General features: G+C 53.2%; 2 protein-coding genes across 2 annotated transcripts in view; one reads left to right on the forward strand and one right to left on the reverse strand.

Annotated features, from left to right (window-relative positions):
• LOC119096345 (putative signal peptidase complex subunit 2) overlaps positions 1-13,306 on the forward strand; it is a gene marked incomplete in the record, with an annotated part of 123,891 nt that overhangs the window by 39,905 nt on the left and 70,680 nt on the right.
• LOC119097318 (uncharacterized) lies at positions 4,902-8,071 on the reverse strand. The gene is made up of 6 exons (XM_037220365.1): positions 7,752-8,071; positions 7,320-7,434; positions 6,727-6,876; positions 6,204-6,444; positions 5,291-5,379; positions 4,902-4,992 (listed from the first exon to the last, which is right to left on the reverse strand). Exons 3-6 carry the CDS (start codon positions 6,834-6,836, stop codon positions 4,902-4,904), a joined length of 531 nt encoding a protein of 176 aa, XP_037076260.1. The 5' UTR covers positions 6,837-6,876; positions 7,320-7,434; positions 7,752-8,071.

Raw genomic sequence — 13,306 nt, forward strand, 5'->3', positions numbered from 1 at the left:
CGAGCGTGAGGTGGAGATCTCACTTTTTCGGCGTATGATATTCGAGGGCGGCTCTCGTCGTACAGTGTTCTGGCCTTGCGAAGAGATAATGCGAGAGGTCTTAACCGAGACCAGTTTTTTTACCTACGTTGGGCACGTGCTGTCGTAAATCATGTGCGGAGCCTGGTCTTTGTTAAAATTCACGCAATAAGCTATCTCTGAATCGCATAATTCAGTTGTGACCTCGGAAGGGGCACATTTCCCATAAACGCACTTGTTGCGGCAGAACTGTTTGGTATGACCAAATCGCTGGCAGTGGAAGCATCGCATGGGGTTCGGCATGAAAAGGCGCACCTTGACACGTGCGTATCCAACGCGTATTTCAGAAGGCAGATCCGGGCAATTGAAGATCAAGATGATGTTATTCGTCGGCAGTTGCTCACTGCTTTTTCTATTGGAGGTCCTGCGTGCAGCAGTCATGCCGAACACAGACAACTCGTCACTGATCTCTTCTTCACTAACGTCACGCAAGTCGAAACAGTTGATTATTCCCCTGGAGGCATTTTTTGTCAGGTGTGGTGTTACTCAGATAAGCACAGAAACGTCTCCTTTAGCATCCCTGTCCAGAACGCAGCACGGGAATTCGGCTGCAGACCTCGCACGCTGTTTTCCGCTGTTTTCTGTCATCGACGTGGTCCTTCCCCCGTTCGGGGGTCAGGTGGCTTTTTGGTTATAAGACGCCATGCAAGTTTCCGTGAAGTTTCGGCACTGAGGCTCCCCATCCACCACGGATCCCAACTGGGGGACGGTCCAACACACTCTCGGGAGGTGATCGCCGCCAGGGCTACCTCGGTGATATACGAGACGAACGATGCCTGCGATACGGCCAGGTGTGACCGGGGAGACCGCTCCCCATCCTGACTGTGGTTCAGCGTCGCTGCCCCCTCAGCCACCAGGATCCAGTCAACTCGGGGACCCGGGCGGGGGGAGGGGGGGGGGGGGGCTCGGAGACCCGATAAAAAGACCATTAGAAGTGATGAGTGAGACGGATCCGGGGGAGCGGGTAATGGGAAGGGAGCTGGTGGGACAAGGGGCAGGAGCTCACCTACCGGCAGGGTCGCTACGACCTGAGAGAACAGCTGGCACTGTCCACCCAATACCGGAGCTGGGACTCGACGGGGCGCTAGTCCCCTACACCGGCCGAAGCCTGTGCCCCTGCGGGGCCGAATTTTTGACAAGAGTGCGTAGCCGTAGACAAATCGACGCAGAAGCCGAACTAAAGAATATATTTGACATCTGTAAGCTGAAGATGTAAGCCAGTTGATTCATCATCCACATGCCTTGTCGTATTGTTCCAATACTACACATTGAAATATTAACATGTCAAAGAACAAAAATCGTTACAAAAAGTAAACTCAACATTTTTGGACTCAGACTCACCTATGAAGACATGAAAAAGGTATCCCAGATGCAACCATAAGGGATGCCTGTACCAGGTTCCAAGCAATTATCTGTAACAATGACTGAGCTATGGCTTGAGATGCATCCAGCGCTTGTTGCCCGTACCCAAGTGCCGGGCCCGTGGCGGCGAACCGCGGGGCTCAGGTCTGCTGCAGCGGCGCGCTGATGGCGCCGCCGAAGCCATTTTTCAGTTTCACACAAACCCACGGCCACCTGACTGGTGACGTCATTAAAGGGTATCAGGTTGCGCTATCGGCAGGACTGAACCATCGAAAACAACGCGAAAATCAATCAAACCGCTTATGCACCACCGAGGTCATCCATTTCAACTTGACCCTTGACAGTCTATGAACAAATAATAGCTCTTGTTCACGTATCTGATACTCGTAATGATGGATGAGCTCATGCACTCCGTGTCTAAATACTTAGATATGACGAAAATAAATAAACCAAAATATACACATAGACCAAGGTTTTAGCTCTCATTCGCGCGGCACGTGACCTTCGTTCTAAGCCTTGTGCGGAGCGTGTAATATTGGACACCTTTCTAAGCAGCATGTTTGATGAGCGTGCAATTATTTTACACGAGATACGCTTCTAAATGAAATGCCGTATGAGAGCGGCCATACATTCCAAAGTAACGTCTTTATCATTTGACCTCGACCTGTGATCTTAATTATCACTTAAATTTAAGTTATTTGTGTAGCCTAAGACCGCACGCCACGGCTCAATCGATTCCGCTTTGAATTTTCTTTAAAAATTCGGCCCGGTCGTTCTTGAGATAAGCATGGGTGGGGGGCCAAATCTGTTTCCCTCCGGTCAGTGGTGTGCCACTGAGGAGCCCCCGGGCAATGCCGGGTTATGGTCCGGGACGCACAATGGCCCAAAACACGTCCGAATGTTCGGCGCTGATATGTCACACATGCGACACGCGAACTAACCACGCCAGCTATGCTATTTGAAGATGTAAATCCAGCTGCACGAAAAAAAACGGATGTAAACTCTGGTACAATGGCCTGCTGTTTCAACGGAATCGTTTTCGCCCCGCTTAGCTACGGCCGTGGCCGCCACGTGCCCATCCTTTCCACACAGGGTGTCCGCATTGCTGAGCTATCAGCTGGGTTTTGACACGCGCTCTGGCGATTTTCATCAGCATGCGAATTTCGCGCTACCCGTGTTAAATCAAAAGAGCGCGTTTGCGTGCACCGCCGGCGCCACGTCGGTCCGATCTCGCCAAAAATTTGACATAATGATGGGTTCCCGCTAGCCTGGCTGCAAGCCAAATTTCACGAGGCCAGCTCGTAACGGTGCCGAGCGATGAACGCATGTATGCATGACTGAGGGGCAAACATTCTTAAAATGATGATAAAGATGTAGCCTGGACGCGACATTTTACCTGTCAACATACTGTTCAAGGTCAGATCACCGACTGAGACGTCACCCATGTGATCTTCCCATGCTCCGGGATACCACCAACGTATGGAGTGGGCAGCCAGCTTTCAGATGATATCTATATCAACCACGTTGTGTTGTGATACCATTCGTTAACGCTTAGCCGGACGATCGGGCCGAGAGGGCCGCCGCCCGCAGCGTCAGCATCCTGTGTACAGTTATACTAACGCACACCAACAAATCGTACTTAATGCCATGCAACCGCGCACCAGCAAGACAACCCCGCCGCCGACCGCGCCCGGCTCTGTGCACCGGCCACTCTTCTACCGAAAGCCGCCATTTGAACTGTGCCAGTCTCCTCCCGAAGGCTGTCATGTTAACTGGACCAATGTTCTCCCAAAAGCCGCCGTGGCAACAACAGTGAACTTCAGCTCTGCCTGTCTGACTCAAAATAAGCATCAAGAGGAATGATCTTTGGGAAAGGCGCAGGCGCACGACATCATACATGCACCAACGATGTTTGAAGTTCATGACATGATCACACTATTAGACTCGAAGATCATGACAGGACCACACTATCCACCTCGGGCACACACCACAAAGATCAAACTACGACAACTGCATGGCATCACTCAGACAATGCGCAAGAATTTCCAGCCTTTAAAAATGATGGCTTTTCCAAAGGTCATAAATGCAACAAAAGCCACAGGGTTCGGAGGTCACGGGATGTAAGACAGAACCGGAAGTAGCGATCATAATTTCCGTGCAAAAAAAAACATTTCTTCGCCTTTTACTGATGTGATTGTTTCATCAGATCTACATTATCATGGTGCATCTATTTTCTGACCCAGCTTTCCAGAAAAAAAATCGGTGGCCATGTGACCTAGATAACTAGAAATCGCATGGATGTCGTGTGGGATAAAAACATTCAAGTGCCAAATGTAATCGAAATCGGAGAGGTCATAGAGGACACGCCTCGGTGCTTTGTCGTGGAACAGCTTATGCCAGGACTCACACACCAATCACCCTCATCCATTAGACCTGACATTGCGTCATGCGTCACATATATCTATGTCTGCTCTGAGCTATCTGTAATTTTCCGGGGGCTGTTCCACGCCGTCTTCCTCACTGTCGTAGCATTAGTTGCTGGGATGGTGCGAGAGGTTCATGCGGTGTTGATTTGCCGCTCATGAGCTGGAAAAACGTTACGTTCATCATCGCTCAGCGCTTGCCGATCTGATGCAATTTGACAGGAACTTTTCGATATTATTTGCCCCGTGGACCCACCCTGCTTAGTTTTCGACATCTTATGGGAAGAGGCGGGATCTGAGGCACCCTTCGTGAGGCGACCGTAAAACCCGAGGGCGAGGGTTAATATTGAGTATTGTGCGACTCAATCTCAGCAGATCGAGATCGTGAGGCTGCCATCTAGCCTGCAGCGACTTTGCCCGAGGCAGTTACTTCGTAGCAGTTACTTTTGCTGTCCCTTACCTTAGGACCCCACATGTTGAAAAGGCAATCAAAGTAAGATGGGCCGTCGCACGATATCGCAATACGTGCCGCGGGTGCGAATCTGCCGTACCCCATCAGCGGCCTGGTGCTACGTCTCATCAGGCAGTCCTGCGGCGCAGTGTCAGCGGTGCTGCTGGGCGACGCCGCACAGAGCGTACTGCTCTGCGTGGCGGTGTTTCCCTGGTTCTGTGCTGCTGGTCTGACTCGGACAGGCGACGTCGAGTCAATGCGAGCGATCCAGATCGTCATGAGAATAGCATCAATGAACCGAACTGGAGAAGCATTATAAAGACAAGATTGCGAACATCGTGACCCGCAATCCGTGCATTGCAATAGCCACACAATGCCCAACACACTCCATCACCCCCTCCCCCCCCCCCCCCCCCCCCCTCCCCCCGATGCGGTTCCCGAACTCGCAACAGATCAATCTGACGCCATTCCGTCGGAGCGAATCCTCACTCTCGTCACGTGTCTTCACAACGGCCCGTGTCGGCCCTCCTGAGGGCAGCGCCAACGCGCCCGGGGGCGTGGCGCGCGCGACCGCGGACGCCGCTGCGTCAGACCTGCGAGAGGAACGCCATGAGGCCCGTGTCCGACGTTCTCTTGTCTGACTGCGAGAGCATCTTCTGCAGACGCCGCTGCGCGTGCCTGCTGACGGTGGGTGTGGTCGCGGCGGGCGCGGTCACGACAGGCGCGCTGGGCGGGGCGTCGGCGAAGCCCCGCCCGCTGCTAGATCTGCGGCTGGCCGGCGTGGGTCGGCCGCGGCTTGAGTTCTTCAAGGGGATGACCGCCGCCGCGGGCTCGACGCCTGTCGGAGTCGCCGCCGGGGGGATGGCCGCGGCACGCGGCGTCTGCAGCCCGCCGGGGATGAGCAGGGCCGGCGCTGCGGTCCCGGCCCCCACCGCTGCGCCGCCGACCGGCCATCGGCGGCGCGGCGGCGACCGGCTCCAGCTTCGGTGAATCGACTGGCGCGCGCTCCGGCCGTGCCCGCAGCGGCAGGCGCGTCACGTAACTGCACAGCTTGCACTCGAGAATCTGGGGAGAAAACGAGAGTCCGGCAAACATTGGAGCAGCCACTTTTAAGCAAACAACCCCAAACATCCTTGATACCGCGTGTCACTCGGGGTACCGTCCCTTTCTCCTTTCAGCGAATGGATCCCTGCCGGCTCAGGGTCCCTTGCCGACACAAGATGCCCCACCCCCTCGTTGGGCACTGTGGGGCACTGACTGGTGGACTCCTCATTGCCTCAGGGCCCCGACAAATGCAATGGCTTCTGGCTGACACCCATGGGTCCAGTCCTGTCCGTGCTTGGAAATTGCCCCTGGCCTCCGCGGGGCCGACTGGTCAGCAATGATCTCTGATCGGCAGAAGTCCGCAATATCTCATACGCTCGCAGTCGGTACAAGAGGTCCTCTGACTGGCATTCATGGGCTTCGACCCTGCAGGTCAGGTCCCTTAAGGGGTAATTCAATAAATAATATGTTAAGTGCTATTAGGGCAAGCATCAAACATGATGAAAGAAGCTCACTTTGTAACTGTTATTGAAAGCAAGAGAACACTCTAGACAACATAATTTCACTACTTAGTAAAGCAGCCACTAGTCAGCAGGTCAAGCCGGCATGACGCGTTCCTATTGGCTGGGTATGCCAGACTGCTCCCCTTACAATGAATGACCTGTTGACGTCACATAGCGACGCAGCTGCAACAGATAGCGCGAGGGATGCCAACTTCAAAACAGTATATGGAGCCTTCATGCAGTGTTCACACCACGTCGGCAAGGCCTCGCGCGTCCTCCCGTCCACGACGATCCGTCTGCCGACAGATATGTTTGGGTGCGCTTGTCGCGCTTAGAGCTTACCAGGCAGTCGCGCGCGGCCAGGAAGCGGTCCAGCAGGCGGGTCTGCAGGCGGCCCAGTGGCCGGCCTTGGCGGCGCTTGTTTAGCAGGCGGCGCAGCGGCTTGGTGGCGTCCGGCCTCGGCCGCAGCTCGGCGCGGTACCGGCCGAACCACCATGGCATGCAGCAGCGGCCGCAGAGCGTCTGGGCGCTCAGCAGCCGCCGCGCCGCCGCCCAGCCCTCCAGCCGGGGTCTGCAGCGCTCCCTGCCGAGGCGACACAGTGAACAGAGGACACCTGGAAAGAGCAGGCTGGCACTGGTACTGAGGGGCATCCACAGGATGATCAAGCCAGCAGCTGAGCAGTGGGAGATGAGGGTCTGTGATGGAATACCCAGCTGCAAAACTAATTCATTATTATTTTGGTTTATCACAGCATTTAAAGTTCAGGACGCATTTGAAATACAGATGTCCTACAATATAAGAAGAAAATTGAGGACCGATACATTATATGCAATACAGAAACACTGCATTAGAAATTGGACTTACAAGGCACATCTGATATCCTCCACATCCTGGCTGCAGAAGTCTGTGGCTATTCTAAGCATGAAATGTGTTGTTATGTCTTCCTCTTCATGTTCTGATCTAGGAGCTTCCATGACCAACAAAACACCTCAGCTTAATGGGCAGCTTTTCCACCTGTAATACACAAAAACTCATGATAGAATGACAAACATTCCAGTAGTTTTTTAAATGCTGCACTCACCATGATTGGCACATGTAAGCTCATTGATAACAACACATTCAGTTGCATAAGGTCACAAAATGAGGTGTCTGCTGCCATGAAATGATATATGGAATTAGCCCTATGACTTTTGTTTTATGGATTAGGGAAAAAACAGCTGCAGTTTGGTTCATTATGTAACAATCCAGAGCATACCCTCCTGGAAAGCTGCATTTTTGTGAGCTTGCTCTTTCCACTGTGATAATGCATCAAAATTGTGATCACTTCAAAGCCCAGTGGGATGCCATTACCAAAGATGATAATTCTATGGTGGTAGTTTTAATTGGGTTATATTTCAACCATGGAATTATTTTGGTATATGGCATCAAAGTTACTGGCAACTCTAAAACGCTCCCACCTGTGATGACTGGGATGTGCTTTTGTCCATATAAATCCATCAAAGGGCAGTAAAGCTGCCCAAGTTCAGCTTTCAAACATTTTTGTCCATATAAATCCAGACTTGTACTTCACTCCTGGAGTCAAATAGAAAACCAGAATGAATTCCATCTGGCTGGAATCAGCTTTGAAATATGTTTGATCCATAATTGCACTTAATCAGGTTCATACTTGATAAACATAGCCACAACATGGTTGCGATGAAGTCATCAACATGGCTACCTATCGCTTTAAGTGACAACCACAAATGCAAAGTCCATGGTAGAGAACCAGACTGTGCTCTACATCCCCAGATAGCAAAGCCAAGGTTGCAGGGAAGGGGCTCAAGCCTACTACCAATTGAAATGGAAACTACCCCCTGTCCCTTCCAATGATAACCCAAGAACAGGCTTACCAATTTTTTCCTCCCAGTCAAATTCTGATCACATTGCATTCAAGTCACTTGGAGTCGGGTTCAAATCTAACTTTGCCCAATTTGAATGGAACACAGCATTGTATTTGACATCAGATCATACTCCACACATATATTTGGCTCTGCCATTAGTCTGCAAGATAAAACTGTACTCCACCAAACTGAAACCAGGCATAATCTCCGCAGTTGTGCACCAAGCCATCCAGTAAATATTTTGCCGGAGGTTTTGCCAAAACTAACTGAATCATTAGATAGCCTTCAACTGAAAGCAATCATTCTCTGGAACTTTTGTTGGTGCACATAAAAGGTACCAGATATGCTCATGGGGTCATCCCCTTAAACATTGCAGACATGTTTATATCTGTAATTAAATCAAGATACTCTGAGTTTTTGCGAGACAAGAGGACAATTGAATGGCCGTGGGCCAACGTCCGTCAACCCAGCAGCAGGCTGATATCCAACTGTCACGTTGTCGGTAAGTCGCGGGGCGTCCGTCGATCTAGCAGCATCTTAATATCAACTTTTTTTTGGTGAGCCAATGCAAGGCCTCTTTTTGCCCTCGACGGACCTTAAGTCACCTCCGGGGGGGCGAGGAAAACTACTTCCTGCATAAGGCCATGCAGCGATTGCGTTAAACCAAGGCGTTAAGCCGGCTTATGCCGTCCGGCGCAAAGCAAGGGAGAGGGAATTTTGAAGTGGCGTTACATTAACCTCGCTCATCTTGTCCAGCAAGATCATAGCAAGTAAATCAGACCACAGCGATAGATATATTTATTTCGTGACGACCCAACCCGCATTCGGTACGTTTCAACCACAAGCCATCCTCACCGGCCCTCCCACCTCACTCCTGGGATGCCGCGAGTCTTGCGTGGGGTGTCCCTGCCAGTGATGGCCTTGGCTCAGCTGACTTGTCGGCGGCCTGTGCAGTGGATGGATGCCGGGCCGCTTCATCGCAGCAACGGGGAGATCAGTGCCAGTCCCAATTTGACAGGCGGTTTGATTTGTGGTAATTACGATGTACGAAGGCAGCTCCTGTGTGACCATCGCGTCGGGAGCCGTCAGCATAAGTAAAGGTGTGCTGGTCATATTCTTCTTTGAACTCAGCGAAGAGTGCATGCTCTTCGGTTCGGTGGACTGCCGGAGCGCTCGCTGGCCTGCGCGTTCGTCGCGGGGCTGCCGGACGCCGGACGCCAGACCATCCGCGCCAGCTCCATGACTGAAGGATTGGACCTGACCATCGTCCTGGCTCGAGCTCGTGCCGTTCTTAGTGATGAACGGGTCTTGGCGGTGGCGGGCTGCGACGGGCCGCGGCGCCGTCCTCCGGCCAGCGCCGTGTGTCACCGCACAGTCAACCGCCATGCGCCCCGCGTCACCTGCGCTGCTGGGCTTGCGGAGAGCTCGGTCACATCGCGGCGAGGTGCCAGCAGCGACCGGGAAACGGAGCCGGAGGGAACGGTTCAGCACCGCCGTCCTCTCCTGCGCAGCACTGAGCGGTGCGCTGCCCGTCACGCGGCTGAGGGTGGATGGCCGGGAGTGCAGCGCCCAGATTGACACCGGCAGCACAGAAAACATCATCTACTCTCCCTTCGGTGCACGGTGGACGCCGCGGCGGGTGCGAGTGACTACCATCAGTGGAGGTGAGCTGAGGTGCTGCGGAGTCGGCAGTGTGGTTGTGGAGGTGCCCACGGGCCGTCGCGCTTCGCTCGAGACGGTGATGGTAGGAAGGCGGCCGCTGGGGGTGGACATGGTCCTCGGCGTGGCAGGCATCTTGGCTCTGGGGGCTGTGACCGTACTGTCCCCGTCTGAGGTTCGCTTTTGGGGGGCCGCGTGTCGTGTGCCGCTGAGCGTGGATGCCCCGGATTTCAGTGTGTGCTTCGACGCGGCGGGGCAGAGGTGGACCATTGCTCGGAAATGGTCGGACGGCGTGGGACCGGAGTGTCTGACGAGCACTGTCGTCCAGCATGCTGTGCCGCCAGCCGCTCGTCGCGAGTTGGACGCGTGGGTCGCACGGGGTTGGCTGGTGCCGTATGATGAGGGTCACCATGGGACGGCGAGGGGGCTGGTACCGTTGATGGCCGCACAGCAGTGTAACAAATCCAAGATGCGCCCGGTGATGGACTACCACGAACTGAACGGTTTTGTGACGGCCCACACAGCCGACACTGACGTGTGTGCTGATTAGCTCCGGAGATGGCGCCGCCACGGTGCTAACGTGGCGGTGATAGATTTCAAGCGTGCGTACCACGGTTAGCGGCCTTCCCGGGGGTGGTTGCTGGCGGTTTACACGAGGGGATGAGTCGGTCACTGGTGGGTCAAACGCAGCTCGCCGCGCTTGAAGTGCCGCCTACTCCTCCAGCCCGAACCCGGGAGGGTTCACCTGAGGCGTTGTGGCCCGCAGCGTCTCAAGTTTCTCCTTCCAGACCGGGCACGCAGGATCCGTCACCAAGTGCGAGACATCTCTGCCAGCGAGCTCTGCACATGCCCTTGACGTGCCCGTATCGCAGGCACCGACAACAGTGGCGGTGCAGCGGGGTGTACGGGCGGACCTCATACCGCGTGTAGGCTGCTGTTAGATGCGCAGGGAGTTCCAGCCGCCCGAAGCGGGCCTTAAGCAGGGGAGTTGGGGCGCTAAGCTCTCGGTGGAAAACGGGTCACTGCCGTTACTCCCTGCGACACACTCTCCTCCACGATTTTCCTCACGGAGTCCCCCGCCAAGCCCGGGGCGTAGGGCAGCTCTTCCAACTGGTTTAGCTTGTCTGCTAAGGTGCCCCGCACCTCTTAGCCCCCGAAAAATGGCCATGCCAAGAGGACTCGAGTTTAACCTACGTCCCTGGTTTTGAGGAGGGCGCCGCTCCTCACTGCCGTGGCCTGGGTACACTCGTTCCCAGAAGATCGTTAATTTCGTTCCGGAACTTGTAGTGACTGACGTTCCTGGAGGACTCGGTGGGACAAACGAATCTTACCAGGAGGAATGCCGCCCCCGTCGGGATCCATCTACATTCCGCTGTCGCAGAAAATGTGTTGTCCTCGGCCGGCACCATGCCTCCGCCCACTCCGTCGTTGCCCTGGGATACGAAGTAACACGCCGTGCGAAGGAACGAAACGGGCGAAAGTGTCGATGTACGAAAAACATATAAAAGGGGAAAAGTACATGAGACTTACATCTAGGGAACTATCACGCAACAGAAACAACGGTGTCACAGTTCTGAAAAGAATTTCAACACCACGTGCTCAAGAAGCAGAGATGACGGGATAAAACGAGGCAGCAGGCACCGCACGTCCTCACGTTACCAGATCACATTAGAGAGACGGCGTCAGATCGAAACTGCAGGGCGTCTCGATTGCCTCCAAGTTGGGTGTGCAGGGTCTTCTCAACACGCTGACTCCGAAACTTGCTGCATTTAGGGTAAGATTTTACGTAACGCCCGATTTACAACACGCGTGACATGCCAGTTTGATGTTGCGGGGCATCTGCATTACCTCCAAATTTGGTGTGCGTGGTCTCCCCAACCCCCAGATCCCGAAAATCATAGGTTGTGGGGTGAAATTTTGCGTAACTTCAGAGTTACAAGACGCGTGACATACCAGTTTGATGTTGCGGGACGTCTCGATTGCCTCCAAATTTGGTGTGCAAGGACTTTCCAACATACTGATTCCGATGGGTTGGGATTTAGCATAGGTTTCAGCTCCAATGCGTGTAGTTGGAGCATGCGCTCGCGCATCTTAGCAACAAACACTTCGATATCAGGGGTTGTGGTCTCCGTAGGCCGCGCGGCGTTGGCCCTGTAGCTAATTTTGAACGGTGGCGAACAGGCGGATAAAGATATTGACTCATCTGCAAACGTACCTTTGAACGCTTTGGAACATAGAATCGCACGTCTAGAGATATTCCAGGCGTATACCTTATTTCTGTAATTTTCAGATTGATGATACTAGCGGACTGACCTTTACCTATCGCGAGGTGGCGCTGGAATCTGGTGGTGGGGATTTAGCATGCCAGGCTGTTACTGCGGAACGTCTCGATTTCCACCAAATTTGATGGGCAGGGTCTTCTCAAAGTGCTGATTCCGAAAAGCATGTATTATGGGATGAGGTTTGCGTAGCTTCCGAGATACAAGACGCGTAACATGCCAGTTTTATACTGAGGGCGTCTCTATTGCCCTTTTGGATTCAGGGCGTCGTGCATGGCCCTGCACGCCAAATTTGGAGCCAATTAATACGTTCCGCAAGATCAAATTGGCATGTTACCCGTCTTGTAACTCGCAAGCTACACGAAATTCCACACAACAAGTATGCGTTTTTGGGATCACCGTACCCAGAAGACCCTGCACATCGCGTTTGGTTTGGATGCAATCGACAGTCCCGCAATCTCAAACTGGTCCGCGGAACTAACTGAATTAATGTGGACATGGGCTAAAGGTGGGCTTTTAACTGAGCTACAGCTCGGTGCCACATGGAGCGCCCACAGCATTTCATATATTCGCATGCACCAGAATTGTTCGTGCCTTGTACAGTCCCGTCGGATTTCATTCCACCAAGAACAAATAACTGACGAGGGATTCTTGCTTTGGTGGAATCCACATGCCCCATATGTGGGCAAGCTGGGCTCATATTAACATTGGCTGCAGGTGTACTGGTGTCTAGCCTTAGTCTGAGCCCGGATGGGGTGCCCATATGTTACATGTGCAATGAAGTTGCCACACACAAGATTGATCTGTATACAATTGTTTTTATCGCGTGGGTTTACCATATCGCGTACAATGATTCTAAGACATGGGACTGCTGCCTGGACTGGGGTCCATATGGGCCTGAGCACGGGCTAGCTGGGCTCATGTACATCTAGGTTGCAGGTGAGCTGGTATTTGAAATCAATCTAGGACCCAGATGGGCTCCCCATACACTACCATATTTGGCACAGATGCATAGGCCTGCTAATTCGTGCTCCCGCGTTATACTTTTTTCTTATCATGTTTAAATGAGTACATAACAAAGGGGAGCCGCGTGGGCTGGATTTCACATGGGATGCATGTGAGTAAGTTGGGCTTAATTCAACAAAGGCTGCAGGTGGGCTGGACTTTGGGTTCCATGTCGGACCCAGATGGGCTGCCTATATGCTGAAATCTCCAGTGGTGCATTAATTTTTGTACTTTGTTCTCCATGGTTAGATATTTTCTGATCGTGTACAGACTACTTTGCAACAAGGGTGAGCGGCATAGACTTCGGCTCCAAACGGGCCGCACGTGTGCAAGCTGGTTACATGACTGCATGGGATGCGGATGGAATGGTGCCTGGACCCCATCTGAGACCCAGATTGGCCGCCCATATGCTATCACCTTGACTATGTGCGTAATAAGTTTCGTGCTGCGTGCTTTCTGGTCCGCTTTTACCATGTCATGTAAAAATAAGACCGACAACTGGCATGGATCCTATCCGCATAGACGGCGCGTGGGGGAGCTTAGCGCACGTCAACATTGACCGATTCACTGTCATGCCACTTGGGGCAGTTGGTGTGCTCCCTGTCGGGAGTTTGTGAGCTA

This window comes from Pollicipes pollicipes, unplaced genomic scaffold (assembly GCF_011947565.3).
Source record: "Pollicipes pollicipes isolate AB1234 unplaced genomic scaffold, Ppol_2.1 Scaffold_4295;HRSCAF=5057_pilon_pilon_pilon, whole genome shotgun sequence".
NCBI classification, from domain to species: domain Eukaryota; kingdom Metazoa; phylum Arthropoda; class Thecostraca; order Pollicipedomorpha; family Pollicipedidae; genus Pollicipes; species Pollicipes pollicipes.

Bases quoted from the DNA above. Each gene is read 5' to 3' on its own strand.
- LOC119097318 (XM_037220365.1), bottom strand. From the start codon at position 6,836: ATGGAAGCTCCTAGATCAGAACATGAAGAGGAAGACATAACAACACAT. The intron at 6,445-6,726 runs GTAAGTCCAATT...TCGCCTCGGCAG, and splicing joins GAGGATATCAGATGTGCCTT to GGAGCGCTGCAGACCCCGGC. The intron at 4,993-5,290 runs GCCGGTCGCCGC...CACCGTCAGCAG, and splicing joins GTCGATTCACCGAAGCTGGA to GCACGCGCAGCGGCGTCTGC.